Source organism: Semicossyphus pulcher, unplaced genomic scaffold (genome assembly GCF_022749685.1).
Source record: "Semicossyphus pulcher isolate SPU_LCO1_2020_fin unplaced genomic scaffold, fSemPul1.0.p SCAF_8, whole genome shotgun sequence".
NCBI classification, from domain to species: domain Eukaryota; kingdom Metazoa; phylum Chordata; class Actinopteri; order Labriformes; family Labridae; genus Semicossyphus; species Semicossyphus pulcher.
The window spans coordinates 22779842-22801885 of NW_027211759.1; the positions used below are offsets into that span (position 1 = coordinate 22779842).

A 22044-nucleotide genomic window follows, 5' to 3' on the forward strand; every position below is an offset into this window, starting at 1 on the left:
GTAAATGTATGTCACCTATATGAGGGACTTGAACTCTGTGTGACCCGCCCATTGCACCCACCCACCAACCCAAACAGAATTTGTCCTGACATTCTGGAGGATTCTTGTGTCAACCCAGAAAAAAGAATAGAAGAAGAATATTAGCATTGTTTCTGTGGTGCTATTATGCAATTCTAAAAAGCTACAGCTTTACATATTTCTCTGAGACCACAGTGTCTCACACTACTTAAAAATGTTAACAATTAAAAAGCAGGTAATTGCTACACAGCTTTTAGTGTCCATTTTGTGTAGAGCACTTTCACCCAAGAGACCAGAGTTTGGTGTGAAACTAAAAGTTATGGTTGTCTTAATTTCACATAGATTACATCACTAGTCTCATACCTACCCATTTTAACCCAAACCAAGTGAATATCCGTTAACCAAACAAGGTGTCGAAAACAAGACAGCCGTGACCGTCACCCTGCTCTGTAATTCAACACTCTATAATTAAATAAAAAAGTTAAACTATTATTGATGCTACCCCGTGCTTCAGCCTGTGAGATAAGGTGTACAGAAGGTGTATTTAACAGTGTACCTGTATGCTTCTATTGAAGTCATTAGTCAGCGCAGTAGCAGCATCGCTGAGGATGCAGTTCACCATGTCTCCATCAGAGGCGCTCTTTCTCCCTGCCTCATACAGAGAGGGAAGCAGCTGCACAGAGATAACCAACAAAAACATTAGTGGCATAAAGCATCATTTACACCTGTGACCACTTTACTAGGTACACCAATACAATCAAACACAATCCATTGGAACAGTTCTGCTACATAGTCTACCTTCACAGGTTTCTTTAAACTTTCCCAGAGGTGCTTATTTAACTATGCGTTTATAAGTGAGGTCATGGTGGTAATGGTGTTTTGCTCATGTTTGAAATGTTGCTTAAACATTTGAAACACCTCATATCGATATTAAACATGTAGTTTATATAGAAATATAGAACGTCAATCAAAAGTTAACATTATTTAAGGTTAAGCCTGTACCTTGTAGGACTCCCTGGTGTTGTGCAGCACCTCGTGTGTGGTCAGGCAGTCAGCCTGGGCATCCTGATCGCTGCAGAGCTTTAATCGTTGAAGGCTGTCCTCCAGCTGACGACACAAACCCTGGACCAGCTACAAGTGAGGCAGACAGAGGTGAACAGACAGAATTAGACACAAATTGGCATTTGGACATTATAGTTGTTAAAATATACCATGTAATTATAAGATTCAGTTTGATAACTCACATGTATAAAAAGTATTTTAAAGATTATGTGTTTCAATCTGTGCTTTACTTAGGAGTTGAAAGAGAAGAGCAACTGACAGAAATCAGTCAATATGCAGATCCTGTTAAACAAAAGACCCTTTTTTTAAACATATTTTATGGTTGAAACAACCAAAAACCATTTTAAGCCTTTACATCAACCTCTTCAAGGCCAGCAGAGTCCATTGACAAAAACAGCAGTTTTAACCTCACCTGTAGAAAACTGGAGTTACTGCTCTCTCCTCACCCAGTTAGTTAGTCTGTGCTACTGTGTTGTGTGACTTTCTTTTGTAGAGGCAGTGGTAGAAAAGAAACTTCTGCGCTTGTGAGGTAAAATGTTTTTGTCAGAGGAGTCTGTTGGCTTTGAGGACAGCAATGAAAAGGCTATAACTTGTTTAAAAAAGCATTTTAAACTTTAAAAAAAGAGTACCTGTGTGACCATCCTACGGAGCCTCTAAAGTCCCAAAAGGTGAAATTTTTTATCTTGTTCCCACAAGATAATTATCTTGAGCGCACAAGATAAAAATGTTCACCTTTTGGGACATTAGGGGCTCCGTAGATTACCTTTTTGCAGGGAGGAGAAATGTATTCTGCCATGTTTCAAACAATGGTGAAAACATATTAACATATACTGATGCTGCTTTTTACAGAGCCCCTGAAGTCCCAAAAGTTGAAAAAAAAAAGTTATTATCTTGTGCGCACAATATAATTATCTTGAGGGAACAAGTTATTTATTTGACATAGTCACTAACTTATATTTAGTTGTTCAAATACTGAATATTTTTTTAGAATTTTTTTTATTGAATTCTTTCCTTCTTATTACCTTTTCAGAGTGTTGAGCTCTAAACACCTGCTGAAGTTCCACTCTGTCAGACTGTCTGTGGTTGTTTCTGTCCAAACTCTGCTGAATCTGCACACACACACACACACACACACACACACACACACACACACACACACACAGAGTTAGTTATACATTTCCCAACACACTGATGAAGCTCTAAAGACACACTGACCTTGTGCAGTGCCTCGCTTGTCCTCTCTGGGTCGCTGCGGTAACTCTGTGTGATGTCAGCCAGCGGCAGAGACAGCTGCTGCAGAGTGAAGTTCCTGCACAACAATAAGATACACTCAGCACACCTCACTTTAGACTTTGAGTCATGATAGCAGCATGGTGGCTGTAGAGATGGAATAGTCCACAGACTTCCAGAGGATGAATCCTACAGACTTCGGTGACTTCCTGTCTTTCCCTCAAGTGCCGTCATGAAGTTGGGCTTTGTGCTTTTTAATATAATTTCTCAAACCTATTGGATACTTAACAATCATTTCACACTGAGTGTACATTTTATATCTTTGATCATCATCTGGCTTAATCTTCATCAGGCTAAAATATCGGTTTGTCCTACACTCCCTCGTTTCTGATGAAATACCAGCAGAACTAATGACATTACCGTCACCCTCAGCTGTGTTTCTGTGCCAAGAGCTTTTTAGCAAATGCTAGCATGCTAACAGGCTAAACTAAGATGGTGAACATAATAAACATTATATGTACTGAACATCAGCTTGCTACCATTTTCACTGTGAGCTGTATTGTCCTCACACAGCAGCTAGTACAAATTTAAAGCCTTCTTCAACTCCAGATTGCATTTTAGATGATGATGTTCTGAAAGGTATTTGTAATCTTTTACGTAAGATAAAAAGTACATGTCAGACTTGGGGCTCTGTGAGATACTGAATTCACAGTGGTGTGGATTGTAAATTGGCATAGCACGCCTTGTTTTTTAGTAAATATTTTAATGTCATATTGTGACAGTTAGCTCTCACTGGAGAGTGGGCAACTTAAGCCAGTAAAAACTGCTTGACACGGTAGCCTCTTAACAGCATGTAGGTCAACAAGTGAAGCTAACACTGAGCTAGTTTTTTAAGGATTAATCAACTTTCTTTCTTTTTTTTAAAGATTATTTTGTGGCCTTTTGCCCTCATTGATATCACAGTTAAGATATGAGGGGAAGAGAAAGGGGGACTGACATGCACCAAAGTGCCAAGGGCGGGAGTCGAACCAGCAGCCGATGGTACGAGGACTTTGCCTTTGTATATGGGGCGCCTGCTCTATCGACTGAGCTAAAACGGAACCCTTATCAATTTTCTTTTTGTGTGATTTTATATTTTTTCAGCTAACTTGAACTTGTGTCTGTATGGATGTATGACCTGTGACCTAGAGCATCAGCCACATCCTGGAAGCCTCTGGCTGTCACGTTGTTTCTGTCCCATGTTAGGCTCCTTAGAAGAGACAAAGAGAGTTCAGTTCAAGTTAGTACGGCTCCATCTAAATCTGGTTAAAGATGGCCTACAGTTATCACTGTTAAGTAGGTGAAGGTGTAGTGCTTAATTACACTTGCAAATAGAAAACCTCAAAAAAAAAAAATTTAGCTCATTTTCAAAAACACCACTTACAGGTAGTCAAATTCAATAACTAATGAGACACAAACCATGGCAAAAACAAGCACCAGCAGCAGCTGTGTTAATCCTTTTTGGCTGACCGCCTAGGTCAGCCCTACACATGGGTCTGTATGTGACTGACTGACCGACTGACTGACAGTACGTTCAGAGCCGTAGAGAGAGAGAGAGTTGCGACATCGCAATGGCGGATCATGGAGCATATTGGACCTCCACTGACGCGACTCTCTGTCTATACGACTCTGGATACTTTGTTCGAGGAGTAGGCGTGGCTGCTCCTCGCTTGCTCGTCCGCTGTCCTCACCTACGTCCGCAGCGCGAACCTGCTTTCAAACATGTTGTCATTGGCCTCATAAGGACAGTCCTTGTAACACATTGCCCACAAAAGCAGACTGACCTGATGTGGTCAGCCACATACTATGTTTTGACCTAGTCTTGTTCAATGTCCCATGGAGACAAGGAGTAAACAGATTGGAACTGACATTGATACAGACAAATCTCGTTTTTTCAGATTGATTCTTGCCTCAATAAGATCTATACCAAAAAAAGAGATCAGCTCCTTTCTTTAATGTTATTTTTCCTTTTAGTGCATGCAGTTCTGCAGCCATGGATTACTTAGTAATCTGGAACCAATTATTTTATTGATTCGTTGAATATGAAATAGCTTTGCATTATAGAAGAGCAAAGGTAAATATTCATAATAATAATAGCAGAGGTCTGTTAAAATTCATGCAGTCCACAACTCAGCTAACCTGGAACAATTGGCTAAATCATTAAGTGATCACAAAAATGTATTCAGGTTTAGCCTCCTGATGATGACGCAGCCTTCCTCTACATGAGAGCCACTTTTAATAATGGAAAGTATCATATCTGTATCAATCCGGCCTCTGTGTAACAGAACTACTGGAAACAGCTCCTGTTGTCTTCTGCACAACGCAAGGCTTCTGTATTTCCCCGTGCTCTCTGAACTTGCAGCTTTTTTTTTCCAAAAGCACAGTATGTGTTGTCATACTGATGTATAGTTGTTTTCTTAATCTGCTTTTGTTTCAGCTATGTGATTGTGTTCTGAAGCTGCAGTGTGTTGAGCTCCTAGATCAGCTGAAGGGAAAACCATACAACATCAAATGACAAAGTGAACTCATAGAACACTGAACAATGCAGGCAATCACACACTGGATATTATTTTTAAACTAGTGGCATCTAGTGGCAAAAATAAACCCACAGCTTAAAGTACAAGAGGAATAAGAGGAACCTCAAACAGAAACCTCTGCAGCCATGATCCTGTGTGTTCACCTCAAACTGCTGTTACTCATCAGAGCTTTGGCCAACATTTTGGCTCCAGTGTCGCCGATGTTATTCCCACTGATGTCTATCTCAGCCAGAGCAGCATGGCCGCCCAGAGCGCTCAGCAGGATGTTTATCCCCGTCTTCAGCCTGGAGTCACACACTGACAGAGACCGCAGGGGCTGCACACACACACACAAATATAGACATGTCGGCATTACAAACTGTTCAACCTTCAGGAAAAATAATTTCCATTGAAAGAAATGAACTGACATGATTGTTGATAATCATTTAATTGTATATAATCCACAGTCCACACGGGAGAGGAGGAGAGCTAATATAAATGACTGAGAGTGACTGGTATGAAATGAAATTTCACTCACACACTCTTCATCCTGAATGAGCTGAGCGATTCGATGAAGCACATCAGTGAGAGCTCTGAAGGACAGAAAGAGTTCATATAAACAGGCAGAAAAGAAAGCATGGAGGAGAGAGGGGTGGAAGACAAGGAAGGACACAACACGTGATGGTAAGTCCACACAGTTTAAACTAAACATGGCAGTTAGATTTAAAGATACCTGGACTCAGTTCATGTGTGCAGTAAATTCAAGGATAGGACACATGAAGACAAAGAGCCAGGTGAATAAATGATGAGTATGTGCGCGCCTCCTGCATATATTCAGATCTGCACACTTCATGTTTGTTACTAGGAGTAAAGAGATACAGAGGAGCATGTACAGAATATTTTTGTATTTTGTTCGTCAGACCTGGACTTCATGGCAAAGTTTCTCCCAAGAGCGAGGTGCTGAAGAGAGCGACACCGGCCGAGAGACAGAACCAGAGTCACCATGTCGTTCTCAAAACCTGCAGACAGATAGCCGGAGAGAGAGAGAGAGAGAGCGCGACGCAGAGGACTTCAGTGATTCTGTAAACGTTCAGTCTTTAGCTTCTGTTTTCTTAATGTGTAAGACATGATAAGGTCTGTTATAAGGTACAATCTTCTAACCCATATTCTACCCTGTAACATAATCTAACCGCTTTTAAGGTACTTTTGCATCTGCTTTAAGGCACCCTTTAATGTAGCCTTAAGGGTTTGTTTTAAGGACTGTGTTCTTAATTTGTAACACATGCTAAGGTCTGTTTAAGGTACTGTTTATCTTTTAAGGTAACTTTAAGCATGTTATAAGGTTGCTTTTGCGTCTGTTTTAAGGTCTGTTTCCTCTCTAAAGGAACCCTTTAGTGTCTAATAAAAGGTTACCTATAGCATATATTTTAAGGCACCCTTTAGATTTAGATTGTTAACATGGTACTTATATCTCTTTTCTATCTCACTGTAGTAAGGGCCAATTGCACAAGTCTGCGAGTTTGCGCATGTGTGTCTGTGTGTGTGGCTGAGCATACCGTTGTCAGAGATATCCAGACTTCTGATGACTGTAGCTTCAGAGATGTGCTCTTGTATTACCTGGGCTCCTGCTGAACGTAGCTACACACACACACACACAAACACACACACACACACACACACACACACACACAAATAATATGTTTACTGCTGCTTCTGCTGCTCATCATCACAATCAAATGAAGGTGTTTCTTTATGCGAGTGTGTACTTTACCTCACAGCTACTGACGTCCAGCTCCAGCCCAATCAGACGAGTGTTTGTAGCCAGACCCTGCAGTAAAAACCTAATCGCAAAACGAAACATATATATGAATATAAACACAATATGTACATGTTTTAATACAGCTGCTTTGAAACCCTTTACCCTGTGATTCTGACAGTGCTGACGAGCATTATAACAACAGTAAGCGAGCAGCGTGTTGCCTTGGTAGCTAATACTTTATGAATGGGTCACTATTGCAGCCTGGGTTTTATCTATTTATCTTTAACATCTAAAAGCCTAATCTAATATAACTCTTATTCGCAGTGTGAAAGTGCTATGGCTCCACTGTAAAGTACAAATTATTATAGGATTTCGTCAAAATTAAAGTAAAGCACATTCTAAATCCTGTTTTCAAAGCTGCTGTAGCTGCACCTTTAGTGGCTGGATTTCTTGGGAACGCAGAACACAGACAATTACATTTTTTCCTAATATAATACTATTGCATTTGTTGTGAGTGAACACACCTGAGAGCCTTAGGAGGTAGTTTGGTTGCAGACAGGTTCACATATTTGAGCTCACAGCTCTGACTGAAGAACTCTCGAATGCTCCTGGTCACCTCGCGCACCTTTCTACACACACACAAACACCACACATGAGCACGACGATCAGCTGTGTTGTCTTTTATATTTGGAGAGAACTTCACAGAGAACTGATTTCCTACTTTCTTTATGAAATAAAATAGATGAACGACTCTGGCGTCGTTTCTGCACAGAATGAATTTTGACCGTTTAGACTTAAAGGTAGAAAAAAAATAAAATATTAAAACAACAAAATAGGAAATTAAGAAGATAACATTGGAAAACTACATACATAAACAAGCACAGTACTTAGCAGGCAGGTAATGCGATAGTACAGGTTCCATGATAACTGTGTAAATACAGATACATACATATATACAGTGTGATGCCAAAGTCTGAGACCACTACATACCCCTATTTTGTGTTCGTTTGTTTTTGTAATATAAGCCTAAAAAATTCGTGAAAAGATTTCAACATGGTGCCAGACTGTTGGACCCTGGATGTGGAAGTAATGAGCCTATTAGTGCAACCGGAGGACCTCTGGTATTAACGGAGCTGACCTGTGGCTGAAAGGATTCCTGGCCAGGTTCAGGTGCATCAGTTTGTAACAGCATCCAGCAGACAGAGACACAAATAACTGCGAGAGGAAGATCGAATCAGAGAGTGTTATGCACTGAAAAACAAGCAGCTCAATCCATAATAACAACTGCTACTGTTTTAGATACAATATAAAGTTTGTTCAGTTATTGATTCAGCAAACAATAAAAGCTTGTTGTTGAAAAAGTTTCAACATTGCAGAAAAGACTTTTGTACATAAATAATTCTACTCATGTTGACATATCACATAAGTACAACACATAAATAAGCTTCTCCTTCTAATCGGACAAGGCTGTAACTTTCTGCTAAGTGTGTCTTACAGCATCCTTACTCATACATCATCATGTTTTAGGTTTGTATAAAGTTCCTCTCACTGACCGTGTCCAGAGGGCAGCTGGTGTCACTGAGGTCCAGATGAGACAGAGAGTTAGTGCTGGACAGGAACCTGAAGAGAAACTGCAACAGATACACACACACACACACACACACACACACATAGGGATGATTCAGTGTAACACATAGTTCTAATACAGAGCATGAAAGTGATGTGCTGAGAGAGATTGAAGCTAATTTTCAACTCTTGTTGTTTTTATATGTCGGGTGTGATTAAAATTGACATTTTAAAAAAAAAAAAAAGATTACTTTTTGTCCTTTTATGCATTTATTTAGAGAGAGGACAGTGATTGTTGTAAACAGGGGAAGAGAGAATAGGGGATGGCCCGCGGCAGGAGGCCGGGGGTGGGAGTCGAGCCAGGGGTCGCCGTATTGAGGACTGTGGCCTCTGTACACGGGTAACCACTGCTAAACTGGCACCCCAAAATGTACATCTTAAAGTATCATACAACAAAATACACTACAGATAAGATAGAGAATACGACAGCACTTAATCTTTGCTGTAAAGACTTGATATGTTGAATTATGTATGATTACAGTGAGTAACGTATTCAAGAGCTAACAGCCCTTTATGTATTCAATTTAGATCAACAACGTTGTTTTTTACAGTTGCCATTCACCATGTTCCTCATCACTCTGTGACTGTCTTGTCTTTGGATCTGAGAGGTCGTTAACTAGACTGTTGAAAACTAATATGAGAATACTAATGAGAAAAGCTCTGAAAGATAAATAGATGGTATATTTTAAGTATGTGACAGTGATGCTAGCGGACATTATTTTTAGGGCCTGATTATATAACCATGTCAGCTGTCTGTACAGAATCTATCGGGCAGTTGGGAAACGACAGAAACCTGATAAATGAAACCTTACAGTTGACAGGGCTCCAAACACTCAAAAAAAAGTAAAAGATTCTTGTTTATAAAGTTATTTGTATTAAATCCACAACTTTTGACACCAAACAAACACACACAAACACAGAGCAGAGTGTACCGTGGCCTCTTCAGTAACCAGGCTGCCGGGGTTACCAGACAGGTCCAGGTGAGTCAGAGACGCTGTGAACAGCTGACTGGATGATAACACATGACTGAGACAGCCCAGACCTGAAACATCAGAGAGCAGGCAGACACGGTGAACGTGTTGTTGGGACAAGATTAGTTTATGTAAAGTCTGTTTTGTGAAATTATTTTATTTACTTTGAAAGGATAGACAGCAGCAGGAGGAGAAGCTTGAAGCTTGAGGGGGAGCAGGTGGGTGATTAAAGGAGATGTCACAACATACCTCTGGCAGTCATTGATACCCGGGACAGAGAGAGGTGTGTGAGTCCTTCATGTAGATTGATAAACTCCTGACTGAGAGCTATTACACCTGGAAGACACACACAAAGTGTCTACAATCCTGCATACATATTTAAACATGTGTGATGTGGTATTTAATAAGCCCACCTTTGTCTTCGATTGGATTTCCTGAGAGGTTGATGGATTGCAGCGTAGAGGAGGTGTTTTCACGTAGGGCAGATGCCATTTTGACTGCAAAGTCACTGCAGAAGAATAAAAAGGTTACCTCTTTATCTCAGTCTAACCCCAAAATCTGTATTTATTAAAATATGTATTACAATTCTTACTAAATTGATATTCATGTTTGAAATATATTGATCAGCTGTGGAGAATCATGCAAAACATCCACTTTACTGCTGGTCCCAGGATCAGCACCATGGACAGCGACCATGACGCTTAGTTCTTAGTGCGCAAAGAGAAAGTGGTCAGCACAGAGTCTGAAATAAGGCTGTGTGGGCATCTTAGAGAGTTCTTCATAAGTACACTCTCAGCCTGTAACATCACCGGTATCTTCACAGAGCTGAGCCAATCACTGCAACACAGAAATGTCTTTTTTCTATCTGTGTGGTATTTTGGTGCCCCCCTCAGAGTGTGCTGTGCAACAGCTGGGAGGTTTATTCAAATGAGGAAGCAGGAAGCATTTTGTTTACTGGATCACAGTTTCAAACATCTGGCCAATCCTGCAGCCTGCTCATGCAAAGCCTCCGTCTGACTTTACAGAACTTAAGAATTATCTCTCTTTATATCTTTATGCAAGTATAAACTACTTTAAATAGATTCATTTTTAAACATTCAGTACAACCAGACCTCCAGTGTGGGTCTTCAGGTGCTGAAAGTTGGCTAAGTGTTTGTTTACTGTGTCTACCTGGCTGTGTTTAGGCAAGGTAAGTTTATTTACAAAGCACCATTCATACATAGAGCAATGCAAAGTGCTTTACAGAGTTATAAACAGAGCATTAAGAACATTAAGAGCTTTAAATAAAATATGACAAATAACACATTAAAATACAAAATACAAAATATATAAAGTATAAAATCTGGTCCGATCAGAACAATTCAACAGTATATTGTATGGTTAAGTTAAAGTCTTCTTTCTCTTTAATTAAAACTCGTTAATCATAATTTTCCTTTGTCTGTAGAATTCCCAGAATTCTTTTCTCTTGGGTCCCAGACCCTGGAGTCCCAGACTCTGACTGTTGCAATATTCGATGTTCCCTTTTATTTTAAAATTGTTCAAATACAAAATAGATTAAAATTCAAGATCAATTAAAAAAAACATTAAAATTCATTAAAATAACAAAAGTGCAGACAAGGCGTCTAAAATAATTAAAGTTGAGGTAAAAAATAAGTTTGCAGCCATTAGAGAGGAAAGTAGGCCGTGTAAAAAAAGGAGTGTTTTTAGTTTAGACTCAGAGGCAGTCAGAGTCGGTGCTAGTCTAACATCAACTGGGAGATTATTCCAGGTAAGTGCAGCACATTTATTATCCAACTATCTGCGCAGAGTTCATCACACTCACAGTTTGAGTCCACAGGCCTCCAGAGACAGCTCCTCCAGACCGGGAGACCTGGACAGCAGGAAAGTCAGCTGCTGCTGGACGTCGACAGACTGTAGGGAGGAACACAGAAAGAGACACACAGTCTGAAACTAATATCAGTCAGGTATGACAAAATTTATTTTTTACAGTTCCATGCAATGTGTGGAAACTCAGAGTGGAGAGAAATGTGGAGATACAGCCGTCATAGATTCACATTATCCATGAATCCACGAAGCAGGTGAAGGTGTGACCTCTTCATCTTTCTGTGAACGGCCGTGTCTCATTCAATTTCAAATACTTCAGAGTTCAGCAGAGCCAAGCTAAATGGTACTCTAAACTCAAAAATCTCAAAACTTTACCTCTGTTTCTTTGAGAAACATAAAAAAAAGGTATTTATTTTTTGTTAATCCCCTGCCTGTGCCTCCACCTGCTCACCTTTATACTTAAACTGAACTCCCAAATAATTACACCCCTCTCTTTAGAAGCCCCACCCTCATATTCAATAGTCAATCATTGCCATCTTGCTGCTAACTTGTAACAAGCAATATGGTAGAATATGAGCATCTGTGGCCTAGAAAGCTTCAGTTAGAGAAGCAGCTTTTATCTCTATCAGGGTGTAGCTCTGTTTCTTGTAGGCAAGGACATGTCAGTGGGAAAGTAGAGGTATTTTTAATTTTTGCAACAACATTCAACAGAAGTACTTAATCCAGCCCACAAGCTTAATTTTCAGATGTCTCATTTAGTGCAGCAGAGACAATCCCTACCCACAACATCTTCCGACAACCTAATCAGATCAGCCTCCGGAAGAGAGAGGGAAGCTGACCTTGCTTTGACCTTATGGCCTGTTTATGTCTCTAGAGTTGCAGGGTTTGTGTGCTAATGCTACTAAAGGTGTTTTGGAACCAAAGTTTGTGACATTTTTCCGCATGGTGTCACCTCTTTCATGTGGTTATTGGTTCTTTTTCATATGAGGTACCTTTTTTACTTTTGTCAGTGTGTAGGCAATTTTTTCCATGAGTTGGGATTATAGACTAAGAATCTAAATTAAGTTATAAGAGAAGCGTACCAGTTTGAGTTCCTTGCAGTAGATCTGGGTAAACCAGTGGTTGAAGGACAGGGCTGCAACAGCTAATGCCAAATCCCTGAGAGGAGAGGAGAGGAGAGGAGGATAAACGACAATACACTTGGAGAGAAATAAGGAAGGTCAGGTGAGACTGAATTAAACAACATCGTACTCAGTGGTGGGTAGTAACGCGTTCACTTACTCCATTACATGTACTTCAAAGAGTACTTGTTTTGTGAAATACTCTTACTCGAGAAAATTTGCGATAAAAAAAAAAAGTACTTCTATCCCGTTGCACGTCTCGCTACTTTTATTGACACTAAAGTTGGAAATTAAGCACCGGCCAGTCCGAAGTATAACTGCTAAGGATCAGTTAATGACTTCACCACATACGCGGACATGTCTGTGAAGCAGACGGCGGTACTTCCGTCTAACGACGACATCACTGTCGAATCCTTTAGCCGACGCCTGCGACGTCTCTGCAGCTGCGGACAGCTCGCGAGTTTGCGTCACAAAAGAACACTGCCTCAGATGATTTCAGGTGAATAAGCTAACGCAACCAACCTCAACTAAGTTAACCATTATCAGTGTAGTCTGCAAGCACCAGTTAGCAACTCATCAACAGTTAATGGACATGGACGAGAAGAGGTGCACACTGAGGCAACAGTTTGGATTAGGGGAGAGTGGGGCAAGGTGAGCCATCTCACGTTTCTGGGCAAATGTGCAACACTGTTTGTCATTTAAACATACATTCATGAAACACCCATCATTTCTTTCTGGCAGTGATGGAGAGAAAGGACAAGGGACAAGGGCTTAGTAATATTTAGGCCTACACATATTTTTTTGGTTGTATGTATGTCAAACCAAACTGGGTCAAATGGCCGCCTACCAAATGACGAAAAACCACAGTCATATCATGCGATGTTGAAAAACATTATGGGATATTGTTAGGTTTAGAAAAGATGTTTTAAAAATAAGTGAACGTTGTGACAGAATAGTTTGGAAATTGCAAAGTAAGATTTTGGAACAGAATTTTATTGAATTGGGATATGATTTGATTTCTGAATGTACACATCGTCTTATCTTTTGTTACAATAGGATGATGTAATAAATTACATCTAATGAAGTTACTCACTACTTGAGAGTTTTTTTTAGGTGATACTTTCTTACTCTTACTAAAGAGCAGGTAGTAGTTATTTCTATAGCTACTTTTACTCCTACTTGAGTAAATATAATTATAAAGTAACAGTACTTTTACTTGAGTACTGTTTTTGGTTAATCTACCCACCACTGATACGTACTGTACTCACCTGCTGTCTAAGTGGCTGAAGTCCTGCAGGTTGAACTGTCTCACATTGTTTGTGTGGTAGATATTGTCAACATCCTGTCAAATTATAAGAAAATGCTTTAATGCTAGCATTTGGTTGGTGTCAAGCAGTTATAAAAGTGTCGCTTTAAAAAGGGCGTTTTTAAGTTTAGTACAAATTTCAGATTGACGTGTGTTTCATAACAGGAGTGACTCACCCACTGAATCTCCTCTCTGAACGGCATCTCATTAAAATCACACAGAGCAGCGTAGGTATCAGAAAATCCTCCTGAGAAAGACACGTTGATGAGTATGAAAAATGTGTCCTCTACTGCCGTACATACAGCCACTCATCCGTAGTGAAACAGGAAAGGCACAAACCACAGGGGCCAGGCTGACTGTTGAGCTGCTCCTCGATCACTACTGTTAGTGTGAGGAGTCTCTGCTGGAGATCAGGAGGAACCGTCTTTAACAGCTTTCTGGGAGTGAAGGAGGAGAAATATAGTGCTTAAGGCGGACATGCTGTGTTACAAGACGAACAGTCTACAGCTGTGGTAGTCTGGAGCCAGGACAGGGGGGAAAAAACCCTGGCTGTAATTCCTTTGACAAAGTATTTATCACTTGAGTTTCACAAATAAACAAATAAAACACACAAACACATTTCTAATGTTTTTTTTATATTTGCATACTTACAGTTCATGTTCTTCAATGACAATCTTCACATTTTTTATTTTTGTTCCTGTTTTTCACTGCAGTTAATCCCTCTACACATCGAGAGGAGCGGTCATGCTATCTCAACTTGAGCTTGTTGTCTTGTTTAGCATGTGGTTGCACTAAATTAGATCCATATATAGCCCACTCTGGCCCCTGTCAAATAAACTAACTAATTAAACTGTGCATTTTTGCTGTAATTACAATTTGTTTAAAGCCTGTTTTTACCAGCCAAAATATTTATCCAAATTAAAATCACACTTAATGTGACAGCAGATGCACCTTGCTAACCAAGCTAGTGCTACTAAACCTAGTGTTTGCTAACATGCTCGTTCAAATACTTATTTGTATGTCATTATTGGCACAAAAAAACAAGATGTAGACGGCCAAAATGCCTAACTTATTTTTTTCACACAGTAGTAGTAACGGTAGTAGTAGTATTTTTTTCCTGTTTTGATTAAAAAAAAACATGTTACATCTAGAGAAGAAACCTAAAGATAGTAGAAGCATGCTAATGCCGATGCTAGCATACAGCGCTCGGAGCAGAAATTTTTACATCAGCAATCTGCAAGTTTTGTGCAAAGTAAAGCATTTATTTAGTTAGCTAGCTCTCTGCCTGTACAGTGTTAGCTAGTAGTTGTAGCATGTAGCAGGTGGTACAGTGAGACTCACTGTGGAGAGGAATCAGGGAAGATCCTCTTCAGTGAGGCGGTCATGTGACTGACCATGGCCTCCAGATCCTCCGCGTGCAAAACACTGAAAGACAGAGTCTGCCTGTCCGTCTCCAGCACAACCTGCAACAAACACAGGACGTCAGACATGTTTGATGCTTACTCTTAACTCTCTATTAGATGTATATTTCTCTTAATGTTTTAAATAGCATGCAGCGCTTCACGCAATACAGAGACAGCTTAACAACTTCACAGAATATTAGAAAACAGTTACCTGCGTGGGACTGTGAATGTTGATCGAGGAAATCTCCAGGTAGCTGAAGGTGCTCTCAACCTGCACACAGTTCCAAAATCTATCACTCTATTTTGGTTTTGTTTGTCCAGCTTTTGAGTTATCTGTAAGTTATCTGTGATATACATATAATGAAGGTGGAAGGTAGTGAGTTTGTGCTGCTAAAAGGCCTAAAAGAAAGTCATTTGAACATTCAACAGCAGCATCTCTTACAAGAAACACCATCCCATTTATTGTAACTAGTAGAACACAGTGGAGACCATGTTTACAGAAATCTGATCATCGTAAGGTCTGGATCATCCACAGACAGGGTCAATGTTTATACCAACACCAGAAGCAGAATTATGTTCTGCTCTATTACAAATATGTCCGAGAGGCATGTGAGGAAAAGACAACTGGTTATCCATCTTCTCCTGTTTCACCGATTTAAAAAAATTAAGGACTTTGGAAAGATAATACTTTCTTTATATTAAAGATTATTCAGTTGGTATGATAACTGATGGTTCCAGAAGCCAATCTTTCAAAGTACTTAAAAGCCTAATTACCCGAATAGCTTAAGAACTAACTAAAATAAAGCCTCACAACAAAGCGGTGGCTGCTTATAACACTGTTATCACGAGTCTAATGCCCATAAATTAAGATTATTTACATCAAACATTTTTGGGGACTCTGTTTATGTTGTCAGAAGAATTGTTTTAAGGGTAAGAAGAGGTTCATCAATATAACACCATGATATATTTCACAGAAAGTCAAAGGCAAAATGAGCAGATGTTTGTTGGTGTAGTTTAATTAGTGATTTACCCGGACAGGCTGCTTGTTTAAAACCAGGTAACTTCTCCACAGACTCAGCACCTGAAGAAGAGGAGCGACAGGGTGTTAAATATGAGACTGACAGACCTACAGCTCCCCCTGCTGGAGGAACATGGCTGTAGCTTGTTTCATCAAATGTATAAAAATGTAACAGGGGTATTGTACTTTAGTTGGTTTGTGGTCATTTGAAATGTAAACATTACATTGGACAGAGGTGGTTATATTATTATATATCTTTATAGTACATACACTACCGGTCAAAAGTTTTAGAACGCCCCAATTTTTCCAGTTTTTTATTGCAATTCAAGTCGTTCAAGTCCAATGAATCGCTTGAAATGGTACAAAGGTAAGTGGTGAACTGCCAGAGGTTAAAAAAAAAGGTGAGGTTACCCAAAACTGAAAAATAAAGTACATTTCAGAATCATACATAAAGGCCACACGAAATGGGTTAACAATTTAAAGCTGTTCTGTAGCAATGGAGGTTGATCAAGCCTTGAAAGCTGGTGCTACTAATTCCTACAGGTGTTCCAACTTTTCTTGATTACTTACAACTCCCTCTGTCTGCGTAAAAGCAGTGTTGGAACACACTGTGGTACCATACCCTCGTGAGCATCAGTTGAACAGTATTGTACTGCAGAAAGTAGTGTGTTGCTACAAAAATGGCAAGAAAAAGGCAATTATCAATGGAAGAGAGACAGCCCATCATAACACTTAAAAATGTAGGTCTTTCTTACTGAGAAATTACAAAGAAAGTCAAGGTGTCAGTTTCCTTCACCATCAAAGGGCACTCAGAAACTGGGGGAAACTCTGACAGGAAGAGGTCTGGCAGACCCGAAGCCACAACTGAATCAGAGGACAAGTTTCTGAGGTAACAGCTTGCGTGATAGGCGGCTCACGAGACAACAGCTTCCAGCACAGCTTAATCATGGTCGTAGTAAGCAAGTCTCAGTTTCAACTGTGAAGAGAAGACTTCGAGCTGCAGGTTTGATAGGACGAGTTGCAGCAAGAAAGCCATTGCTTAGATGTCAGAAAAAGACAAAGAGGCTTGCCTGGGCCATAAAACACCGCCATTGGACAACTGAAGACTGGACTATTATGACTATTATGGACTGAAGAATCAAAATCTGAAATCTTTGGTTCATCACGCAGGATCTTTGTACGCCGTCGAGTAGGCGAAAGGATGGTTCCACAGTGTGTGACATCAACTGTCAAACATGGAGGAGGAAGTGTGATGGTCTGTGGCTGTTTTGCTGGATCCAGGGTCGGTGACTTGTACAGAGTGAGAGGCACCCTGAACCAAAATGGCTACCACAGCATTCTGCAGCGCCATGCAATACCCTCTGGTATGCGCCTAGTTGGTCAGGGGTTCATCCTACAGCAAGATAATGACCCAAAAAGAAAGTCCAAGCTATGCCAGAACTACCTCGGGAAAAAAGATGGTCAGCTTGAAAACATGGAGTGGCCAGCACAGTCTCCAGACTTAAACCCCATCGAGCTGGTTTGGGATGAACTGGACAGAAGAGTGAAAGCAAAGCAACCTACAAGTGCCACACATTTATGGGAACTTCTGCAACCGATGTGGGAAGAACTTTCTGAAGAATATTTGATTTCTGTTGTAGAAAGAATGCCACGAGTGTGTTCAGCTGTTATATCTGCCAAAGGTGGCTGCTTTAGTAAAGTTTAGAATACATTTTGGTCTATAAATTGATTCCATGATTTCTTTTAAACTCCAATTGCTTATTTGTACTATGCTTTCATTTCAGAGTGCAATGAGACATTAAACTGAATAATTTTCAATCAAAAACTGGAAAAATTGGGGTGTTCTAAAACTTTTGACCGGTGAGGAAGTGCATATTCTTACTTGTGATTTAACAAAACTCCACAAAACCACAGACAAACACTGACCTTTGGGCTTTTAGGGCCCTGATGGTGTGGTGTCCAAAGGCAGGTGAAGAAAAGAGTAAAGATATCCAATCTACTTTACACTTTAAAAATCTACATTATAGATTCAAATAAATCTTTGTTGTGTCAGGAGGAAATGTCCCGATCACTCACCACAAACCTGTTGGCAGATCTCCCGCACGGCTGACTGGAGTTCAGGACAACAGGCGTCACCAGACAGACTCTGTGAGGCTTCAGCAGCTCTGAGATCTGATCTGCTCACAGGGTCACACACACACACACACACACACACACACACACACACACACACACACACACACACACACACACACACACACACACACACACACAGGAGCACTGAAACGCAAGGATCTGTCACCATGACGGAACTCTGAACATCCTCTGTCCTCCATATCGCTCATGTGATTTACTGAACCCCATTTCTACTGGAACATCTGCACAGTCTGGTCATCAGACACCACCGATACATCATCCGGTGATGAAATTAAAGAGTTAATTTAAGGGTCAGCGTTGGGTCAGAGAGGGAAGACTAAAAACCTGCAGGATAACCAGGACGCTGTGAAAGGATTACTCTCCATATTTGCCACTGACAGGCTCAGAGTGTTATTGTAAGTGTCTGATCTTACATGACAGCGATAGACCTTTCTGATAAACAGCAAGATGCTTTTTGTGACCAGAAACAGCCGCGCACTCTCCTCCTCTCCCACTGTCTTTTTAACCTACAAAACAAGGGAGTTGCTGATCCACCGCTGCCTCAACTTTTTACTTTGTTTAAATTACTGTTCCTTTTATTTACTGCAACAAAATATTCAACTCCCGAAAGGTCACATTTTGCTCCCCCTGCTCTTTACAAACTCTTTGGGTATTTTAACTGAAAATGTTGGTCATGACTGAAGTGAGAAACACTTTCAAAGCCTTCTTTGAACTCTTTCCTCCATTGTTGAGTCATGAGTCATGTTTCCTTCTCTTTGACAGTTGAAGTCTCTGACTGTCACAATGGAAACACGACTGTTAGCGGAGAGGATAAACAAGGTCGCACACTGACCTTTGTGATAGTGTAACTGAGATACACTCTGTGGAGTCAGTGCGACTGATGTTTGTCTCTCTCTGATGCTACAACATGAATTATTCACATATTTAATTTACAACCTGTTCAGCAGCTCTCCCCTCCGAGTCCTCACACGAAAAAGTCAAGGCTTTAAAGCTGTCACATTTAAGATCATAACAGTGTCGGGTAGTCGGGAAATAAATGTTTTTAACTCGATTCAAGTAGTTAAATCACTGTTTTTGTGTGACAATGTAAATAACTTATTTATTTTTCATTGCTTTTTTACTGTTTGACTGTATTTCACTCACAACTATCTATTATTGCTATTTATCAAAAAACATTCACATAAGATGTTGCATGCTATTTCAGGAGTATACCTGCCTGCTGCTAAACATCCACCTGTGCAAAACTAAAGCTGCCATTTCTCACACTTTCCCATGAATACTGGGGTATGCTTTGTTTATGTATGACCTGTGGACAAGTGGATACTTTTTGCAATAAACTCAATTTAATTTAAGTTTTTGTTGGCATGTGACCTCTTTTGTAAACAATTTTGTTTTAATCACTTCTATTACTAATATTACCAATTTCAGTTAAAAGTTGTTTGAGTGACTTTTAGTCGGTAGCTTTAGTTTACCAAACTAAGGGCCGGTTTCACAGACAAGGCTTTAATTAAGCCAGGAGTAGGCCTTAATGTGTACTAGTTAAACCAGGAAATTTAAGTGGCTTTCATGGATGTGGCCTAAGTTTAGCTTAGTTAGTCGGTGACTATGGAGTCCTGGAGTAAGGTAAGTAAGCCTAAAAGAGAACACCAGGGTTAAGCCTCATTAGGTTAAGTATGAGCACATGCTGTTGGTCTAATGGTGCTCATAAAAACCCGGAATGGAATTGAAAAACACAGTGACTGGTGTGAACCTGGAGATAAAACAACAGCAGAGGCAAAGATAATTTGTTCAAAATACTTTAGTGAGTCTGAAAAAAGTCTGAAAAAACTGAAACAAAACTGTGTCAAACAATCCAGTAACTGAAAGTAAAATCCAGACTGCTTTCACTGAGCAAGAGAAGAAGAGTGGTTGGGCTGCAATTTGCAGTAAATTCAACACAAATTAAAATATAACAAGAAAAGTTTAACTTCTTGTGAGATATCTTTATTGTTTTCAGTGTTTGACTTTTCTCATATTTCTATTTTGTGACATACACTTTAGAATGATATCTGCCTCTGTGGAAGAACCTTAAACTGGTGTAAACAAATAGAGAATGCAGAGATTGGAAGAGAGCGAATTAATACTGGTGAATTGTACACCATGTGATGACCGAAAGTAAATTGGTCAGTGTTTTTGGTCAATATATTCCACTGTCTGCGTCAATCTTTATTCTTTTTTCATACTAAGGACCAAATGAGTTTATTGCTTCTAATGGAGCATTTTAATCACCACAAACTATATCTTAAGACCGCCTCAATTTTCTCATTTAATTTTCTGTGCACACTATTTAAATAAAAAAATTAAATTGAAAAAGCCATGATAAATACACTACATATTTAAATACGTCTCATCTGATTGTGCTTCAATGTAAAAGCATCTCTGTATGCAAGTCCTTGTTTGTCATTTGTGGCCTGAGCCATGAGCACAACTGCTAGATCCTGATTTTCCATTGGAGGATCAGGACAGCAGCGCTGCTTCAGGTAGTTGTGCAGCACTCCGATTACACTTATCCACAAGTACTCGTCTGGCTGGCCTCTGTAGTGCATGTTGGTCTTCATTTAGATGTTCCAAATAGTCCATTCTTCTTCACAAACAGGACTAAGCAGAAGTTAAACCTGCCTCTTTGAAGGATTAATTTAAGCTTCAATTTAGGACTAGAGTAGCTCTAACCTTCCCTCTTGCAATCAGCTTAGTTTAATCCAGAACAGGCTAAGTCTACGACTATTTTAAAATAGGTTTGTGCAAGTCGCTTTTAGTTAAGACAGCTCAAACAGGCATTTTAGTCTGGGACTAGGCTTAAGCCTTGTCTGTGAAACCGGCCCTAGATGTCTCCCTCATGTACCTTTAAGTCGCCTTTTTCAGTGCTCAGTTTCTAGTAGCTTGCAAAGCGATGCTCACAAGGTAGCTTCCTAAACACTGATTGATTGTGATGAACTACAAACTACAGAACAAGCAACACATATATTCTTCTCTTATTAAAGCAACCATAACTGACAACAATAAAGACAGAATTAAAAGCAACACATTTCAGTTGAACACAACACTTCAACAGAAGCCAAAGCATAACTCTAAACTCTCTAAAACAGTCGGATTAAAACCTGAAAAGTGTGGCTTTCACGAAGGGAGGATGTTTGACAAAGACTGTATCAGATTTAACGAGGTGTTCCTACATACTCTGTCAATACGGGTGATTATCTGGGGTAAAACATGCAGGAACACTGCTCTGTTGATCAGATACTGTTCTCCTCTCAAAGCTTCAAACTGTCTCAGAGAAAGAAAGAGCGCTAAAGTTAAAGGTCGTCTTACCTCGCAGGTTCTGAGAAACAGAGTCCATCCTGTTCTCTTCAATAAAACGCTGCTATTGATGGAAAAATGAAGCTGAGCTGTGATGATCTGCTGCTCCTCCAGTGTCACCCTTCCAACATGAGCGACCTATCCTGACTGAAAACACCACATCATCAACACAGAGGAAGAAATGATGTAGACGTGTGAACATGTTCGGACTCAGATGACACAGATGTAACAGATGTACGTCTGCACCCGCTTTCTCTTTTGTGCACACGTGCACACACACACACATACATCACCGTTTCTTGCTTATTGTGCACACATTCAGTGCTCACAAACATTTACATCCTGTTCCATGTTGTGAGTCACTTTTGTAGTGAATTTATAGAGAAGAGCGAGCTGGCAGGAACCTTTACCGTGTAACCGCCCACACTGAGAAACACCACATTCAGGAAATCTGCACTTTCACACACAAAGTCTCAGACGGTTTAAAGACGCAGCAAGATATTGTGATGTGATTGCACTGAAGGAGAAAGCTTGGTGTTGTGTTGAAGTGGTTGAAGAACTTCAAATGAGAAAAGCTGACCTTTAAGACAAACAGGTGTTAAGTTTGCAGACTTCAATGCAGTGATAGTGTACATGCATAGATGTACACCTGCTTCATTCA

General features: G+C 40.0%; 1 protein-coding gene across 1 annotated transcript in view; it reads right to left on the reverse strand.

Annotated features, from left to right (window-relative positions):
• The window catches only part of carmil2 (capping protein regulator and myosin 1 linker 2), a 55075-nt gene extending 33635 nt beyond the window's left edge, over positions 1 to 21440 (reverse strand). Inside the window, exons 1-26 of the mRNA XM_069686308.1 lie at positions 21396 to 21440; positions 17970 to 18070; positions 15906 to 15956; positions 15087 to 15146; positions 14814 to 14935; positions 13812 to 13909; positions 13649 to 13719; positions 13435 to 13508; positions 12128 to 12203; positions 11044 to 11132; positions 9635 to 9729; positions 9471 to 9557; positions 9183 to 9292; positions 8178 to 8255; positions 7763 to 7839; positions 7149 to 7253; positions 6637 to 6706; positions 6422 to 6503; positions 5788 to 5884; positions 5404 to 5458; positions 5030 to 5202; positions 3488 to 3559; positions 2296 to 2389; positions 2103 to 2189; positions 1021 to 1149; positions 575 to 691 (exon numbers count right to left, since the gene is read on the reverse strand). Coding sequence (XP_069542409.1) covers positions 575 to 691; positions 1021 to 1149; positions 2103 to 2189; positions 2296 to 2389; positions 3488 to 3559; positions 5030 to 5202; positions 5404 to 5458; positions 5788 to 5884; positions 6422 to 6503; positions 6637 to 6706; positions 7149 to 7253; positions 7763 to 7839; positions 8178 to 8255; positions 9183 to 9292; positions 9471 to 9557; positions 9635 to 9729; positions 11044 to 11132; positions 12128 to 12203; positions 13435 to 13508; positions 13649 to 13719; positions 13812 to 13909; positions 14814 to 14935; positions 15087 to 15146; positions 15906 to 15956; positions 17970 to 18070; positions 21396 to 21423 — 2298 coding nt within the window. The 5' untranslated portion in view covers positions 21424 to 21440. The remainder of the gene's footprint in view (positions 1 to 574; positions 692 to 1020; positions 1150 to 2102; positions 2190 to 2295; positions 2390 to 3487; positions 3560 to 5029; positions 5203 to 5403; positions 5459 to 5787; positions 5885 to 6421; positions 6504 to 6636; positions 6707 to 7148; positions 7254 to 7762; positions 7840 to 8177; positions 8256 to 9182; positions 9293 to 9470; positions 9558 to 9634; positions 9730 to 11043; positions 11133 to 12127; positions 12204 to 13434; positions 13509 to 13648; positions 13720 to 13811; positions 13910 to 14813; positions 14936 to 15086; positions 15147 to 15905; positions 15957 to 17969; positions 18071 to 21395) is intronic.
• Positions 21441 to 22044: the final 604 nt, after the last annotated feature.